The sequence below is a fragment of the Centrocercus urophasianus genome, unplaced genomic scaffold (genome assembly GCF_019232065.1).
Source record: "Centrocercus urophasianus isolate 14NV4802_14NV808 unplaced genomic scaffold, USGS_Curo_1.0 seq_11, whole genome shotgun sequence".
NCBI classification, from domain to species: Eukaryota; Metazoa; Chordata; class Aves; order Galliformes; family Phasianidae; genus Centrocercus; species Centrocercus urophasianus.
In genome coordinates, this window is record NW_024884253.1 from 34,758,548 (window position 1) to 34,777,278 (window position 18,731).

An 18,731-nucleotide genomic window follows, 5' to 3' on the forward strand; every position below is an offset into this window, starting at 1 on the left:
TTTTTATTATTGTCCTTCAAAGTCATTCAGATTTTCAAAACGTTCAGCTGTCTTTTTGAAAATCTGCTCAGCTTGAGAGGCCTCTTTTCACATTAAGACCTAAAAAGCCAAAGATGTCAATGTCTGAGTTGACGCATTTGGCAAAAGGACCAGAAATCATACTGCCAAAGCCTTCCTGCCTTCTCTCTCTCCCCATCCCCCACCAAATACCCACTGGTAGTGCCTTAGAGGATGCCAGACTAAGCACTTCATGTGGATTGCTTTTGTCAGGATGCAGAGACACTTTTCCCCTCACAATTCAGTTTCTGCCACGCATTTCACAGCTGATGGAGTCTTACAGAGAATAGAACACAGAGTATTATTTCACGATACATCTAAGCTAACTGCCACCAAAAGGAAGAGTTCATTTCTGCCTCATCTCCAACCATGGCAATTGTTTGACTCTCAACTTAAACCAGTAACAGAGCAAAGGTAGCAGAAACACATTCATGGCTCTATGCCATGAGTGCTTTGCCATTGCACTTGATTATGGGGTCAAATGACCACCATGGTCACTGCAGGAATAGTAACTGCAATATGGAAAATATTTTGACATAATAGAGACAGCTATAATTGTTTAAAACAATTTAAAAATGACATAAAATATAATCTTTGCTATGAAATATTTTTAGACAGATAAAATATAAAATAATTTCAATTCACTTGTATGTAATACACCTAGGTAAGAAGTAAAGAGTGATTATTATCCTCAACTTCAGGGCAGCAACTGCTATTGAAATTAATCATCTTTTACAACAGTGTATCTGATTTTGATTTGATTTGGAACTTTCTGTGATAAACTGTTGAAAGAACAGTTATTTCCTAAGCCAAACTGATCCAACTTCTAGCTCTTACAATTTACAGTGCTTCTCCACTAGACTTAAGTACCTGTTTACCCTGATGGCATGTCAAGTTGTGCCACAGTTATTGCCTTCAAAATTGAAAACAGTCCTCAGAGGAGCCAAGTAAAAACTATCTTGCAGCAATCCTCATACAACGATTTCAGTTTCTCACCACTTACTGAGCAAAAGGCAATAGAACTAGGCAGATAGGACTACACACTAGATTAAGAACAAACAGAAGAATGTTGTAAGATTTTTACTCTTAATAAAAATTTCTTTCCTCCCACACACTTTTCACTCGCCCTTTTAACTACTGCCTCACAGTAAGAACTCACATTCAACTGGTTCTGTGTCAAGACAATAAAGGATGTACATTTGTCTTACATTCTCCTCGGGAAAGAGCTCTCCCTACTGAAGAATGAACTCCATTCTCAAACAGTAGATAGCCCTATATTTAGCTATTTTGAATATTGTTAATTTGAATCCAGTAACACAGCTTATTCTGTATCCTTTAATTGTCTTAATTATTTCCCACTCTCGCCATCTTTGTATCATTTGAGAATTTCTTCAGTAATGACTTTATGTTTTCTTTCAGATCATTGTTAAAAGTGTTACATAGCCCATGGACAAGAGCCAATCCCTGAAGAACTACACCTGAAATGCAAATAATTTCTCATTTACAGTTACAATGAAAAATATCAGTCAGCCAGTTTTAAATCCACTTAATGCTTGCCATATTGATTTTATATCATTCTAGTTTATTAATCAAAATATCCAGTGGCATAAAATCAAATGCTTTACAGAAAATCTAAACATATGAATTCACCACTATCGCTTTTTAAGTTCTGTTGGAAATAATACCCCACAGTATTTCAAAAAGGAGGGTTGAACTTCCACTTTTTTTTTCCTTAATTGAGAAGACTCGTTTCGCAATAAGATTCTATGAATGCAGTCTATTTTCCCTCCAATCCTTTTTACTTACACTGAGCAAAGCCATATGCGTAAATGTTGAGAACTGCTGTTCTTCATAGCTTCAGTTTTTCAAATAGTTTTCTGTTTTCACCCTCCCTTCTTAATTTGTTCTCCTTATATCACAAGAACTATTCAACAGAAATGTAGTAACAGAGGTAACAGAGACTGAAAATACATCTGACTTATAAAATTTGATAAACAAACATCAACTAGCAATCTCTGCATGCTGGTCTTCTCCTGGAATGGTAGACACAGAATGGTCTTTCAAGCTTAGTTCCTTTAAAGCATTTTCTCCATTAAGAATCCTTTCTGCCAGTTTTTCCTCAGGAGTACAAAACAATGAAACCCTTGCATGTAACAATAAAAAATAAAACCTGAATACTCTATCCCAGTAACTTAGTCTATTCTATTCTATTTCCAATCGATCTCCTGGCTGCTACTAAAATGGTTTCTCTTCACACACATACATTACTATTAACTGAAACCTACTACCCCAGGTTTAGTACTACACAGAACCAAAACACCTAATTGATGTTTGTAACCTAAGATTAATTAGATACTGTAAAGCACATATTGAAAAAAAAACAACAACAACAAAGTCAACCAAAAGAAACAAAACCCAGAATAACTGCACAAGGAGCTCTTACCTGTGGATCTTTGAAATACATTTCATACAACTGAATGGTCCGCCGGCTTGCTTGACTCCCATGATACACAACCACATTCAACTCTGTCCAGGTGCGGAACTCCCTTTCCCAGTTGGGAATTGTGGACAACGGTGCAATAACCAAGAAAGGACCATGGATTCCTTTCAAATATATCTCATAGAGAAACGTAATGGACTGGATAGTCTTTCCCAACCCCATTTCATCTGCTAAAATGCAGTTTCGCCTGAAAATAACAACAAAACCATAATCTTACATCAAAACATAAAAAAAAAAAAATCACTACATGAGTAACTAAAGAGAACAAAACATTTCTAAAATGACAAACTTACATTGAAATCACACCACAATCTTTTTTGATATAAATAAATACTACAATTTGTGAAGCATTAAACAGGTACCTCCCAAGCTGGGGAGAGGCAGCGTGGGTATACACGAATGCCACAGGAACCTATCCAAAATATCTGTGTTTTATATAATGTTATGTTACATCTCCATAAGTAGTTTATATACAATTTCTGCGATGGAAAATGAAAGATATAAATAATTCTAAAATCTCACATTAGAAGGGCACTTTAAAAGGTTATAATTGCATATAAACTAGAAAAGCTTTTCTAAAGTAAGATTCAGTAGTAAGCAGTGTTTTACGTACGTGTTGTACCAATTGAAAAGAAGCCAGTTTACTCCCTCCAACTGGTATTCCCTGAGTTTGTTATTGTTTTTATACTCCCTGGAACTCTCCGATTTCTTCCAGTCATCGGCAGGAGGTCGCTCCTGTTTCAAATACAGCAAATCCCATTAGTGGTTTCTGAAAGACCACATTACTTCACTATTTTCAAATAAAACCCTCTATACGCAGCCAATTCTTACCACACGCTCCATTTCTGGCTCTCTAGACATCAGTTTCTCAAACTCTTCAATCTTAGCTTGGTCGATGTCTTGCTTGAGCTCCCAAGTGCTGTCTTCATAAGGTAGCGAACACCACTTCACCAGATAATGAGTTACAGGCTTTGTCAAGATAAAAAAGATTAGATCACAATATAAAACAATAGAAGTGAAACTTTTCTTTTTCTTTTTTTTTTTTTTTAAAGTAAACAGGAGATCTGCAAGCTAGACAAAATTCAAAAAGCATTTAAAGACCTAAATGTCTGAACTACCCAGAGGATAAGCAAGCAGCAGGTTGATACCTTGACAAGTTAACAAAGTCATATTAGAATAGAGGGAATTTATGTGAACCGAACACTTTGCTTGACATCACTTGCATTAAACTAACACTTTGAAGTAAAAGAATACTGGTTTTCCAACTGTTACATTTTCAAAAAGTCAACCATTCACAGATCACCAGTATAAAGATACTGACACCGTCACTGAAGCTTTATTTTCTCTCAGGATCAAAAAGGAATCTCCTGGAAAAAAAGCAATCTTGTTCTGTAGAATAGGTCATATAAAGTAAGAAACAGTAGATTCAGGACCTCTTATGAAACATCTAACAACGTCATAACTGTTCAGACATTGTTTAACACCCATTTTGGCAAGGCTGTTGCAATTTTCATTTCAATTCTGTACTGCTTGCATGCACATCACATACCTAGCTACAAATCAGGGCTGGTTTTCCCTCACCTCTTCTTGTTTGTTGGCCCTGTAGCACATTGGGTAGTTTTGTTTTTAAATGTAAGTAACACAGAAGTTTGATTTCCCACTTAAAATCCTTTACTCTAGGGAAAATGCTACATTACCCAATGTTTTTTCAAATGCTTTCACATTTTCTGCAGAAATACCCAATGACAGCTTCAGAATTGTTTATATATTCAAATTTATAAAGAATACATTCTAAACAGAACATCCACATGACCACAAATACATTAAAAGTTCTATTTACCTCTCCATTATCATCTGTGCTACGTGAAAAATCCAAGATTCGATCAATTTCTACATAATCTGGATTAAAAAGCTCATCATCAATCTGTTCAAGGAGACAAGCAGAAAAATATACAAGATATCTTTATTAGTCCTTCCTGAGAGGAGAAATTATTATATATTTCACCAGGCAATAATATTTTGGGTCACGGTGACACAGAATTTATATTTGGCAAACTTCAACATGTTAATTGAAATGCTACAATTCAGCAAGATCATTCCCCGTGAGGGAATCAGACTTCTCAGACTTTGTTAACTGGGCCTCTTAATTACTGTGTGAAACCTTTTACTGTGAGAGAATGTTTAAGAATATTTTAAATGAAGTGTGAAATTACAATTCACTAATGAGCAATCGAAAAGGCTTATGGCATGCAATGCATTTAGCATTCTTGAAAACTACAGCTTGCAATAAAGAAATTAGAGACTCGTACAATAAGTGCCTTTGGATTATTTTAACTACAGGAATCATCTAACCACTTTATAAGGTTTCAAGATCATTTCAAAAACAGAAAAAGCACGGCATGTATGTACATATTGTCCAAAAATCTCATTTTGTTATATCCTATCTTTCCCCTTCCAGAACTTACGGAATTGACAACAGTACAGAAGAGCTATGTTTCATTCTATACTTTTAAGATCCCCTCCAATGGAAAAGCCAGACAAAAGAGGTAAAAACTATGCTCATTTTCATAGTTAGGAAAATAAAAGAGAAACAAAACAGATTCCAAGTACTTAGAATAATTTGTGACACACTTGGAAACATTCAAAAAAATAGTTTACAAAGAAGGCAAATTGAAGGCTTCTACACTTAAAAAAAGATGTTAAGTCTCACAATTATGTTGCTCAATATACTGCATTGATTTTTTTTTATTATTATTATTTTTTTTTTTTAAAGTTTTCGTGTATTTATTGACCTCTTAAAAAAAAAAAAAAAATCAGGAATCTTGAGGGTCTACTTAATTCAGTTCCTCAAGCATTAGCATTATATTATGCTTTTAATTCCTCATAGTTGCCACCACATTCTATAATAATCTCAAAGTATTCCTTAGATGTTCTGACATAGTGTTGATAGATGCCCTATATTCTGCCCTAAAAGCATATCACATCAATTCCTTCTCTCCTAAATTCCTGCAAACTTTATAAGAATATATCAACCAGGAACACTTAATCGAAACCTGTGGTGACTTTATTAAAGTTTTCCATTTCCAACAGATTTTGTTCAACTTGAACTATATAGTAACAGTAAGTACAAATAAATAAATAGGTACCATATAAAGCTGTTTTTTCCCCTAAAAAAAAAAAAAAAAAAAAACCACAAAAAAAAAAGGGTGCATTACTGAAAGATAAGCTTTCAGAACCAAACCCGCAGATTTGGTCGTTTATTGACAGGACCCCTGCCACATTATTGCTTATGGCTCTAAGTGAAATTAAATTGATGATAAAAAGCTTAGAATCCCTAGTGAGCAGCGTCCGTAAGAGAGAAAAATGTGATGCATTTTTCTGGCATAATCAGCTCCTGACAAGAAAGACCTTGTACTGATTCAGTAAAAGTCAAGCTTACAAGACGAACAACTAAGCATTCACTTTAAGCAACAAATATATAGTAAAAAGTATCAAGTCAGAATAGATCACTCAAATTTCATAATCATACAAGACTTGGATTGCTCATGGTTGTATCATATCAGAATAAATGCTGATATATTACAGTTGCCAAGTCTTCTGCTTGTATACAGAAAAATAATGCATTAAAATATTCCTTAATCATCTAAAGGAAATAAAAAATCATCGTACTTCTGAAAGGAATTTGTTCTGGCCCTGTTTTGCCTTAAACCGCTTAATCTTCTGCTGAATTCTCTTGTCTTTGTCCAGCTCTTCCACAGATGCCCACTGACAATGAAGGTAAGAACTGGAAGACAAAACAAAATCTTACTCAAGCCTGCATTATATTGCATACTCCAACGTATCCCACCAGTGCAATTAAACTTCCCAGTGCAGTGCAGTGCTGTACTTGGGAAACTGAACACTCTCACCGTACAAGATACAAACATACACAACATTTTTGGGAACAGCACTATAACTAGAAATTGCATGCTAGTCACTGAAGTTTCAGCATTTATAAAATGAAAAGAAAAACCCTTGCAAGTGCAGTTCTGTAGTATTTCACCTTTAAGAACACACACAGTTTCAACTAAGAAAAAGCATCTCTCCTAAAATGACTATTCCCACGTCATACATTTAGCTGTATAACTTTTGACAGACAAAGAGGTGTAAGACACTATAAAAAATATACCAAAGTAATAGCACTAAACAAAGCATCGTTAGGCTATTATATCATGCAATAATCAATATAGTGCAAAGGGTGCAAAGGTGGAAGATATTTGAAGTGAAGTCAACTATCTGCAACTAGCAGCAAGAAACTCAATTCAAGTGAATTTCTGCCTTTTGGGTCAAAAAGTTGGTAAAATTAAACAAGATATGCTACTTTTCTTGAAGAAAAATGAACTTACCCAGCTGTGAAATATTCTATATTAAATACTGATGGCACTGCAGTTTCAGAGAGCAGAAGTAAAACACTGCACTCTTCTATCACTACCACACCCAGCAGCTACCTGCTGGAATTCTGGAATCTCATTGTTATGATAGCAAGTCACTTTGTTGAACACAAATCTTGTTTTTGAGGCAATTTTATGGGGTATTTTGGATTAGTCTGCAGGCACATTAGAAGATTAAAACTCCGTGGAAGTTAGATCTATAGAGATAAGTGTGTGTGCTCATGAATCTGCATGTATAATTGGACCTTAAATTAAAGTTTAATAGCAGAGCAATTTGACCCACGTATTTCATTTTGGAGAGAATACAAATTAAGGAGACATCAGGCCTGCTACCACCAATGCAAAGTACTTCCTCATTTAGTTGCCACTGGTCTGGGTTAAACATTAGTAATATTTAAAGTTGACTTAAAGTTGGATAGTGTTCTAGGCAAATGCTATAATATAACCATTATGTGAGATTAAGTGAACTTAAAAGATATGAACCAAACTGGTAATGGGTTACTTACAAGTTTTTGTACTTCACATAGAATTCCTCTATTTCTACTTCCTCTCCATTCTCCATCTATAAGGAAAGCATTGTTGAAATATGAATTGAAAGACTGAACAAACTGATTTATTAGTAACAGAAATGCAGAATATGGTGCCTATGTACAAAGCAGCAGAGACGAGCAGAGGGGCAGGAAGGTGTAGGTGGGGGGAGGACACGAGTAAGGAGTTTCCTCCAGCAGCTTACCCAAGTACATACTGCACTGCTTACTACAACTTCCAAGACATGAATCATTTGAACTCCTCCCTAACCACATGCAGCTTCATTCACAACCTCACCCCAAATCTGGCTTTCTGCCAAACCCACAGTGTTAAGTAGAAGCCAAGTGTACCATTTTCTCAGGCAGCAGCCAATTAGCAACTGCACTCCTGAATGCCATATGTATTATTTTTGGCTGGCTCATGGCAACTCTACATTGTGGGTTTTGTAATGTTTTAAAAAAGAGTTTTAAAAGGGGTTTATTCCACCATATAGTTAATAACTCCAAACAAGAAGCCATATAAAACTAAACCTTATACCTCTGCTAGAATTTTAGTGCATCGGTGTTCATGGCTTTAGTTTTACTCAATGGTGCAATTAAATTCACTCAGGCAAGATGTCTCACATACAGAGCAGCCAAATTAAATTAACACCCAAAAACTACATTTAAAGCAAGGTTAAAGTTGCGATATAAACCAGAAAAACCAAGGGCATTCAGTGCTAAGGGTTCAGACTACCTTTAACTCATCCCTAGTGCCAAAGTATTGCATAACATATGGCATGTAATTCAAAAAGTATTACTCCTGAACCTTGCCATAGGACAAACTAAGGACAGTGCACCAGGCACACGTTTAGAATTCAGTTTATGTCACAACATTAACGGTGTGTTTGCTAATGAACTTTGGAACCGTTTTAAAGCAAAGAGGATTTTCTTTTACGTACTTCATCAGGGACAACAACACCAGCAACAGCAACACCTGCAATATTGTGTGTAGCACAAAATAGACAAAAACATTGACCCCTGTATAAATCAACATCCTCCACTTTATATCTATATATTCAGAGTGATAAAAAAAAGAATAAAAAGATTACTCTAAAGCTAGAGAATGAATTAGAATCTTTCAACATCTTTCTCAAAGGACAAGTTACTAGGAAGATACTACTTTCACAGCATCATCAATTAAAAAGCAACACTAGTAGCTGCATCAAACTCTATTCTAAAGAAGAAGTTAAAATCATTCCTAGTCTCTCATTTATGGAGTATACATCAATACAGGTATCAATCATAGGGGATGACCTTCTGAAGAGAAGCTTTGCAGAGAAGGATCTGGTGGTCCTGGTTGGACAACAGGTTGGCCACAAGCCACCAGCATGCTGTTCTTGTGGCCATGAAGGCCAATGTATCCTGAGATGCATTAAAACAAGAGTGGTCAAGGCAGGTGATCATCCCCTTTTACTTTGCCCTGGTGAGGCCACATTTAGACTGTGTCCAGTTCTCAGCTCCTCATTTCAAAGGTAACAGGAAATCTCCCAGAAGGAGTCTTGTAGAGGGCCACAAAGATGATGCAGGTCCTGGAGCATCTCCCTTATGACGAATGGCTGAGTAATCTGGGTCTGTTCAGCCTGGGAAAAAGATGACTGAGAGGGGATCTGATAAACCTTCATAAATATCTAAAGGGAGGCGGGAGACAAATGGATGAAGCCAGGCTCCTCTTTGGTGGTATGTAGTCATAGGACAAGGAGTAATGGCCTAAAACTAGAACATAGTAAGTTCTGCAATAACATACAGAAGAACTTCTTTACAGTAAGGGTGACAGAGCACTGAAACAGGTTGCTCAGAGAGGTTGTGGAGTATCCTGTGGAAATACTCAAGATCTATCTGGACACCGACCAGTGCAACCTATTGTAGGGAACCTGCTTTGGCAGAGGGTTTGGACTGGATGATCTCGAGGTCCCTTCCAACCCCTGCAATTCTGTGATTCTGTAAGTAATCCTTCTCTTCCAGGCTATCAAGGGATTTAATCATTTTAGGGTTTATGTCTGGTACAGTTTGCTTATGTTCCTCTCTACAGATGTGAATGCCTGATTCCACATAGGGCTCCCTGGACAAATGGAAGATGACAAACTATTTCTGGAGCTACTTCTGGATGACCTTGAACCCTCTGCTGAAGGAGATAAACTATCTTTTAACCCTAAAAAATCAGGGAGGAACCTTTCAGTCACTTACAAAGAAACTGTCAGAAGAAGGAATCTGAAGACCACAACTTTTTAAAATAAATAAATAAAAAGAGTATGCCTGATAAAGGTACTCATATTAGAGGCCAAAACTGAAGAATAAAAGAAAAAAACAGAGATCACACTATTTGAATTCTATTCACTTCTTGAGACAAAATTACTCTTTAAGAAGTCTTTTTTAATCTTAAGATACTACCTTTTTATTTCTTTAAGCACATTGTGGTCTTTGATTAGTTTTAAATCAAAAACTTTGAGATGTATCAGTCTTACAGAAACAATGTGGTTAAACACCTTTGTATAAAGATTTTGTATTAGACAATTTAACTCCTTTTTGCAGCATTTCAGCCAAGTATATTTTCTGTCAGCTGCCAATATCAAACAATAATTTATGAAGAAAATCTTGATAAGTCCTGTCCATCTAATGAGTAGAATATATTACTATGTTATTTAATAGACAATAATATAGACCACTTATTATATGTTCTATGAGCATGCATCAAAGATTTAACTAAAGAAAAAGTATTTCAGAAAAAAAATCCTTTAAAAATCTTATTCTGGAACTCATGTTTTTGGTTAAAAAAAAAACAAGTTACAATCTCCAGCACTCAAGTGGAGTATATTTGTCCATCAGTACAGGATGAATGATGTAGAAGCTTATGCACTCTATGTTACCATTCAGCCCCCAGCACACGTTTACATTAACCAGAGGGTGGTGATGCACTGGAACAGGTTGCCCAAGGAGGTTGTGGATGCCCCATCTCTGGAGGTATTCAAGGCCAGGCTGGATGTGGCTCTGGGCAGCCTGGGCTGGTGGTTGGTGACCCTGCATGTAGCACAGGGGTTGAAACTCAATGATCATTGTGATCCTTTTCAACCCAGGCCATTCTACCATTCTATGATTTAGGCAAAAAACCCAGAAAAGTGATTATGCAGACAACCTAAAATAGCATATCAGATACGGGCAAAGCAGGATTCTCCAGTGATCACTGCCCAGGTGTGACATAATTGACGATGTGATCTGCAGTCTTTGCAGATAACTAAAGAAACAAATGATCTCTTCCTTCAAGCAAATACAATTTTGCACTGCCTTTGCCACAGAAGTGATACAGTAATACCTGCTAGAACGGAAGTTATTTGAGTAAGGCATTGAAGTGTAGATACAAGTCAGAGCTTAAGAAAAAAAAAATCCCACAAAAAACAGTAAGATCACCTGCTAGAAAAATAGCAGACAGCTAAGCTGGATTTTAATCTAACCAGTTTGTGGAATAAACATAAGCAGTTGTACACAGTTCTCTTAGATATAATTTTTATAGTGCATTAGTAGGCAGAGAGAGAAATTCAGATATGCAATATACAGGGTACAGCACCCTGCAAACTCCACAGGACTTTCCTGAATACATGTGATTGTGCTGAATAGCACCTTTAGTTCAATCCAGGCCTTTTCGAAGCTAAGAAATTCAAAGGGGGATGAAGTTGGTTAAGAAATGAATTACAGAAATGAAAGACTTAAACATACGAACTGTGGGCAGTTTGAGTAAGTTTTTCTATGTAAACTCTGACAGAGAACATGCTCTTAGCACTTTCAGCAAGGGTATTAACCAGAAATAAAAATTCCGTGTTAAGAACAAGAGGGGAAAAAATTGTCTGTTGTGCTTGAATCATTCACAGAAGAAATTTGGCTGTAAGTATAATTCTGTTTCTGATCTAGTAACCCCAAAACTAGACTAAGCCTATATTTCAGAAAAACCAGCATAATATTAAGAATGCTGTTTTGAAAGCGTACTCATTACCTCATGTCCTTTACTCAAACTAAACATCTTTGCAAAACCTAATCCACTGAAAGGTTTCCTAGTGAAGCCTTCACTCATGTTTATTTTATGTGTTGGTCCTGATCGCAGCAATTTTACTTTGATTAGTAATCTAACAACCAGTGTTTTGATGACGTTAGTAAAAGTGTAAAAGACCTTTAATAAAAGCACAGTTGGATACTTCAGATGTTAAATATTAACATCCTGAAATCCATTTTTTGGGGATAGAGAGGAGCATTGGGAAGAAGAGCAGGAAACAAGAGACACCCCTCAAACCTGCAAATACAATCCATAAAAAACATTAAAGAACAGGCTCAAAATAGAGCTTGCCTCCAGCAGTGCTTGCAATCAAAGACACGTAGGCAGCAGACCAACCACTTCCCACAAACTGCAGTAAAATACACACTCCCCATGAGTAATCACACCTTTATTTGCAGGAGAGAAGAAGAAGAGAAGAATAGTTGGTGAAAAACAGCTTCAAATGTAAAGACATGTATGAAAAGATCACCTTCTCGTCTCCTCTCCAGTAGACCACAGGGCAACTAATTATTTGGTTTATTAGTATTAAGTTGTATTTTAAAACTTTTTTCTTTTCAGATACAAACTACAGCTTTAGACTTAAATAAATAAAACAACAACAACCCTAGGGGTTTTGTGCCATACAAACTGTAGAATCAAACTCAACCAAAGCCAGTCATGACACTGCATGAATTTATGTTTACAAAGCTGTTAATGATGTTATGACAGCAGTACTAAAATAAAATCAAAAACAAAAACCCACAACAAACAAATCCATGGATAAGCACAACTTTCCTCATTAGATTTGAAGAAATTAACTCTTTGAGGGAAATATTTATTTCTGGTTAAATACATTCAACATGAGCTTTGTACCTATATTAAATCAGACAGGTCTTTCTAACTATAAGATGAGTGAGAGAATTACACAAAAGAGTCTGGAAAATATAATGCATTTTTAGGAAAAAGTTCTTGTCAACTTCCTACTCAAAGTATAATACTTTGGAAGTGCAAGGGCCAATCAAGTTCTAAAGTATATTAAGGGAAACTGCAGCAAAATAGGAACATAGCTGGCAACAGGGCAGAATTAAAAGAGAACCACACTTCACCAAGCAGAATACTTTTTTCACTCTCTCAGCATAGCAACAAGAAGCTCTCTGACCACCTCTATATATAACTTCCTAGATCACAAGTAAACTTAGGCTGCTAAGCACACCCACTGTCAGAAGATGTAAAAATTACGGGCAAGGATTCTTCTGTACTACAGTTAGGCAGAAACCCAGGATGTAGGAGAGGTCTCACTCCTCAAACTCCCCTAAAACATTACTCTGAAGCAAAAGACACCACAGATTCTGTCCAGGTATATATATATTTGCAAAAATCAAAATTCTCTTCTGAAGAAACTCAAGAAAAGACTGGAACACTAAACAAGCAGCATGTTTTGCACATGCCTACACAATTGAAAGTTTAATGTTCTCTAAAGACACTCTGAGGGAAGCTCCAGTATTCAGTAAAATATTTTTCAATTAGAAATATCCAAGTATTTTTTGAGAACTTACTAGGGGTCTTAACAGAAACATACTTAGCTTGTTTAAAAACATGGAGGGAAGAAGTTTCCTTTTTACCTTTTTCTTGACTGAGCGACTACTCATGATTTTCTCCACAACAGGACCTTCAGCATCAGCAGATTCCTGCACCACAAATATTATACAAGAGTTATGGCTGTGCAAATAGTACTTCAATTCTTTCTTCATTAGAAAAAACTTCATATATTTTTTTCCCAACATGTTTTGTTTTTTTTTCCCCTCTCAGCACGAGAACTGAGAAACGTGTACAATGCCATAATAAAAAATTGAAAGATACTTGTTTAAACACATTTTTAAGAGCTAATGGAACTCCAGCTTTCCCACAAAGGCTAACAGTACACACATAGATGAGTTCACCTCTCCTAAAATTATACATGCTTTCAGTACCATACAATAGAAATATTAGAAAACATTCAAGAACTCTGCTTGGCTCCGTAAATGCCCACACGATAGCTATCAAAATTACATGTGATTCCCACTGCAGGCAAACCTAGAAAATTCCCCTTCTGATAAAACACAATTAACAATGGAGATCACATACAGTATTTCATAAGGCTTAACAAATCACCGTATGAAATACCAAAGAACACATCTACATTTTCCAATAGGTTATCAGTGAGTTAAGTGAAGTAGTATTCTGAAAATGCACTACAAAACAATGAGATTGTTACAACAGTCATTCCTATATTATTACCCCTCATCTTATTCAAACTATTTTATCCGTCATTTACATTGCACAGAGAATAAAGTATACCCTGCTGGGTACTACAAGGCAGTAATTTCATAAAGGGGTTCTTATGGTGCCTAGCAGCAGGGGACAAGCTTGAGTGGTTTATTAAAGTCACAGAAGCCAGACCACTGAATTCTGTGAGAGAAGTAAATCCTGACTCCTAGCAGTCCAATTCAGGTTTCCCTTAGGTAGAAGCCACTAATTTCAAAGAACGGTGTCAAAATGCACATCACCACTTGTAAACAAAGTCATGAAAGAACATATTCTTTCATAAAAAGCTAATTCCTTCTGGCACACTGTGCCAAGCAGGGATTAACATCATTCAGAAAAAAGGCCCATATTTGAACCTTGAATTTTGCTGTTGAATCCACCTTTCTATTCCATTCAAATCTGACCTGTTGCTCTGACTGAGAAGTATTCGAAGGAGAGTCTCTTCCAGCAGCATCAGCATCATCTGCCTCCTCATCTGAAATCTTGAATTCCAAGTCTTCTGTGTAACGCTTCCTCTTCACCTGCCTGCTGGAGCGTCGCTTCTAAACAGAAAGTTAAAGTTAAAACTGTATCTCAAAGCAATTCAAAAAATCAGAAGCTGCCCCTCTCAAATCATTTGCACAAGGAAGGCTGACAGATGGCCACTGTAGGAACCAAATACCACCTTTCCATGGCATGGCTATAATGTTGCTGAGCAGTGACTACACACTTTCATGGTCTTCCCATCTCTCCAGATTATCTTGTAGGGGAAATATAACACAACATGATTTCCTCACTCCACTGACAGCATTGTTCAGAAACATATGCTTGGAGCACAGCATAGGAAAAGACCCAAAACTTCAAGAGAGGAGAATGAGAAATCTGAACCATTCACAGACTGAAAACATAATTCCCGCGTCTCCCGTACCCTCTACACAAGGGTGAGAGAAAATTTCAGAGGAGATGCAGAAAATCTGTAAAATACACAAGCATTCATTTGACAGAATTGGAAACATGTCATTCAGCGTGATTTATTCTCTGCAACAATAAAATTCAAGTTCCCACACACTCTGCTTCAGGTAATACACTTTCAAAAGCTGACAGCATTATGCTGTTGAAGGAAACTGTAAAGTCATCATCAAAAATCTCAATGGACTCAAACATTTTTTAAAAAGATGCTGAATTTCAACTGATACAGTCTACTTTTATGAATTGATATATTGCTTATTTTTGTATCTTTCTCAGTTCAACACACGTTGTCTCCAGTACGTGAAATACTTACAGAGCTTCTTCAACAGATCTATGCACCCAGGTCTCTAAATGTGCATAAATGTGTAAAATTTATTTTTAGACATTTTCTAAGCACAAACATCTGAGGCACAATTTCCACTAAATAGGAAATTGCCCTTAACTGCAAATGAAAATTTTCAGCAGTGACACCCCTTTAAACAACTATGATGCTATGTTAAAGGTAGAAGCCCCAACTTACAGGGGTTCCCATGAAGCTGTAACATAATACCAATATTTTCATAGCTGAAAATAGATGCTACTTGGCAAATTTACACCCTTATTTCCATGATCACTGATGGGAAAATATCCATCTTCTTTTGGCTCAATAGGTAAATCTTACCACTATTCTTGGTGCCAAAAGTCTTCTTATATTTCTCTAATGGAAAGTAAGCCTAGAATGTAATGGTAGGCATCCCTCTGAAGTTCATCAGCTTGGTTAACTTCCCATTTCTTCTGATATCCACGTGAGGCTTTGCAAATGTTATGCATCGCCAGAAACTGTGCATATTTCACTTGCATTAGATTATCCTTTACTCTTTAATTGATCTATATGTAACACAACACAAAAAATCTGTACGATAACACAAAATAACTGACTCTACAGAGAGCAGTGCATCACTTCCTGCATTATAGGATCTCTATAGGTGAATCACGGAGTTTCAGCCATGGAGTTTCAGCCAACTGCATATGAATGCCAGCATAACAAGTTTATTAATCCCAGCAGTCCCAGTATATAAAGATATGAACCTTTATATAAACCTCCATAAGTTTACATGAGGAAGAATGGAATTGGCAAAATATGCAGCATGAGGAAAAAAGTATTAAGAAAACAAAATGAACAGAAATAAATTGTGTATGTGTTAGGACATCAACCTTTGGCAACATTTTTACCAGGCTAATTTGACTACTAATCACTGGCTTCAACAGCTCTCATAACTAGAAGCAAGATCTGCGAGCTGATATGCAATAGTCAAATGCAATAGACTTCAGTGATATCAGCGTGACAATTCAGGAGTGTCATACTTTCTCCATCACAATTTGCTTATATCCTTTAACAAGGGAATGATTACTTTTAATGCCTGCTCTGAGCACTGCCAGCAGAAGAAAGCCAGGAGCTGGCCACTTTTTAATACGACAAGCAGCAGGACATACAATAATTCTCATATGCACTCACTCCTATTCCAGATTTTCCTTATGTTAAGGGAAATTTACAGAGAAATGAATAGGTGAGCAGTGCTAAAGAAAAACGAGCTGATAGCTGGCAGTTCTGAAGAAAGGCCTGTCATACATAGAAGTGGTATAGTTAAAAGTCTCCAACATGCAAATTTCCCTCATCCTGCTCTGTCACATTTTGTGCTTGATTTCAGAAGACTTCCAAAGCTGACGCAAAGAAGAAACAAGACGCTCATAAGAAAAACCTCATAATGCCACGTAAAGTCGACAGATCAGAAAATGCAGTGTCCCAACTGCAAGCAGTAACAGAAGAAAACATATGAAAGCTCAGCAGCGCCATGCATACATCTAAGGATAACAAGACTGTAAAGTAAAATTATGAAGAACGACACTTGTTTTAGTAAAATATTCACCACAGCAACTTCTAGCTTTCACCTTCTTGGTACGTCATTCTGATCAACACAGTAAATACTTACATATCTCTATCTCCACATCTCAAACTGAGAGAACTATCATTTCATGCAATTCAATTGCCAAAGTCTACGTTGAACTTGGGAGACAGAATTACCTGAACTCCTGGATCATCTTCATCTTCAGGATGAGGTGAAGGTGGTGGAGTTTTATCCAAATCTGAGTTTTCAGAACCTTCCTTTCCCTTGTTAACCTTTTTCTTCGCAGCACTAGTTTCTGAATCTGTTTTCTTGTTACTAGGACAAAAGTATTTTTAATCAATATTTGTATTAAAAAATAAGCAGAAAGCACTTAACAGAACAGTTAATCAGCAAGATATTTATTTTCAGCGACTTTATTATTGTCAACCGCCTTGCCTTATTAAAGTATTTAAATGTAACAGTAAACCCAATGATGCACGGGCCACTTCTGTATGTTTCCCTCTCCTCAACAGCAGAATAAGGAATCAGCCTCCCTTCAGTATCTTAGAGTCTTCAACAAGAAACTAGAAATGAGAATGGTGAAGAAGACCTGCTCTGTTTAAAACCTGCACCTTCTGGAAACAGCACTGACACACATGAATACAAACAGAGTTACACTTGCACTTTTTTTTTTGCCACTCCCCATGTCAACTAGGCAAGCCAGAGGAAGCTGTACCAAAGATGGCAAGAATTCTGCACTTGAGCCTACAGTTCTAAGCAGTGGAACAGCAAGAGATTTAGTGCCAGCCCTCAGGGCACACATGAGGACTTGAGGCATGTGATGGCTGCGTGTGGCAGCAGAGTGGGGTCTGCATAGAGGGTTGAAGGCACTTGGTCCGATAAGGCTTGTTGCCATCAGCTGCAGCTACCCAGACTGGCTAGCTCACCTTAACACTTCAACACAGGTTCTTCTATCTTTGTTTCTCTGGTGAGGGAGAAGAAAACCTGATATCTCAGCATCTGCAAGTTACACCCACTGCTGACAGTGTGAGGTTTAGAGACCATCCCTGTCACCCTTTGTGAAAACATTCACCACCGGAGGAGCTGGCACTACATCTTTCTGACCACATCACAACTTTGGGAAGTTCCAGGTTCCCATATCACAACCCAGCTTTTAACACGTTGCCACCAACACAAGCAGTGAGGTGATCTCCAGCAATAGAGACACGATGTTTAGACAGTAAAGGGTAAGAAGTGATGCTGGAAGTTAAACATCACCAGCACATTCAGTTCCACAGGCTGGGTGGGTTCAGAACCTTCAGTCCTAGCACTGCCCTGACAGCTGCTGCTTGCAGAGCTGCTGACACATTGAAAGAAAAGCTGCTGGCATATAGTTGTGCACCGCTACCTGGTGACCAGAAAGTACCAACCCCAGACATTATTGCAGCCACTACAACACGGCTTGTCCTCCTCTCCTGCATCACTTACACACCCTGGACACGCTCTGCAGCTTGTTTCTCCTGCACACTAGTCAACCAGAGGCACACTTTGGAGCGGTAATTTGAAGTTTCTAAATATAGTTTTATATACATGTGCGTATTTGTGTGCATATATGGGGGACGTGAATGCGTTTCAACAGACACTGAGTTCAAAAGAAAAGTTAACATAAAAATGGGAATTTTGAAAATAAATTCCTACTACAGTGCAATTACATGGCGCTGAAGCTTTCCTTTTAAGAAGGAAGCACCTCAAAATGTTGACAGTTTTCCACCAAAAGTTTAAAAAAAAAAATATGGGGGAGGGATGGAAGGAAGAAGTTCGACACCGCCGCCCGGAGTGAAGCCGCCAGCGCAGAGCGCAGCCCGCAGCCGCTGCCTCCCGCGGCCGCCCGGCGCAGGCCGCACATGGCCGGGAGTCTCCCCTGCTACGCGGCTCCATTTCCAGCGTTTATTTCCGCTCTAACTGCCACAAATTACACAATGCTACAGCTGAAGCGGGGCCCCCGGCCTTTCATCTGCGCGCCGAGAGCGCTCGCATCGC

The 18,731-nt window shown here is 37.5% G+C and overlaps 1 protein-coding gene across 6 annotated transcripts in view; it reads right to left on the reverse strand.

The window, feature by feature from the left end:
• The window catches only part of CHD7 (chromodomain helicase DNA binding protein 7), a 128,821-nt gene that overhangs the window by 33,856 nt on the left and 76,234 nt on the right, over positions 1-18,731 (reverse strand). For all 6 annotated transcript variants that reach the window (XM_042808975.1, XM_042808974.1, XM_042808976.1 and 3 more), the window contains exons 4-12: positions 16,889-17,027; positions 14,283-14,420; positions 13,197-13,262; positions 7,494-7,549; positions 6,227-6,341; positions 4,398-4,481; positions 3,389-3,526; positions 3,171-3,292; positions 2,501-2,744 (exon numbers count right to left, since the gene is read on the reverse strand). In XM_042808975.1, coding sequence (XP_042664909.1) covers positions 2,501-2,744; positions 3,171-3,292; positions 3,389-3,526; positions 4,398-4,481; positions 6,227-6,341; positions 7,494-7,549; positions 13,197-13,262; positions 14,283-14,420; positions 16,889-17,027 — 1,102 coding nt within the window. The remainder of the gene's footprint in view (positions 1-2,500; positions 2,745-3,170; positions 3,293-3,388; positions 3,527-4,397; positions 4,482-6,226; positions 6,342-7,493; positions 7,550-13,196; positions 13,263-14,282; positions 14,421-16,888; positions 17,028-18,731) is intronic.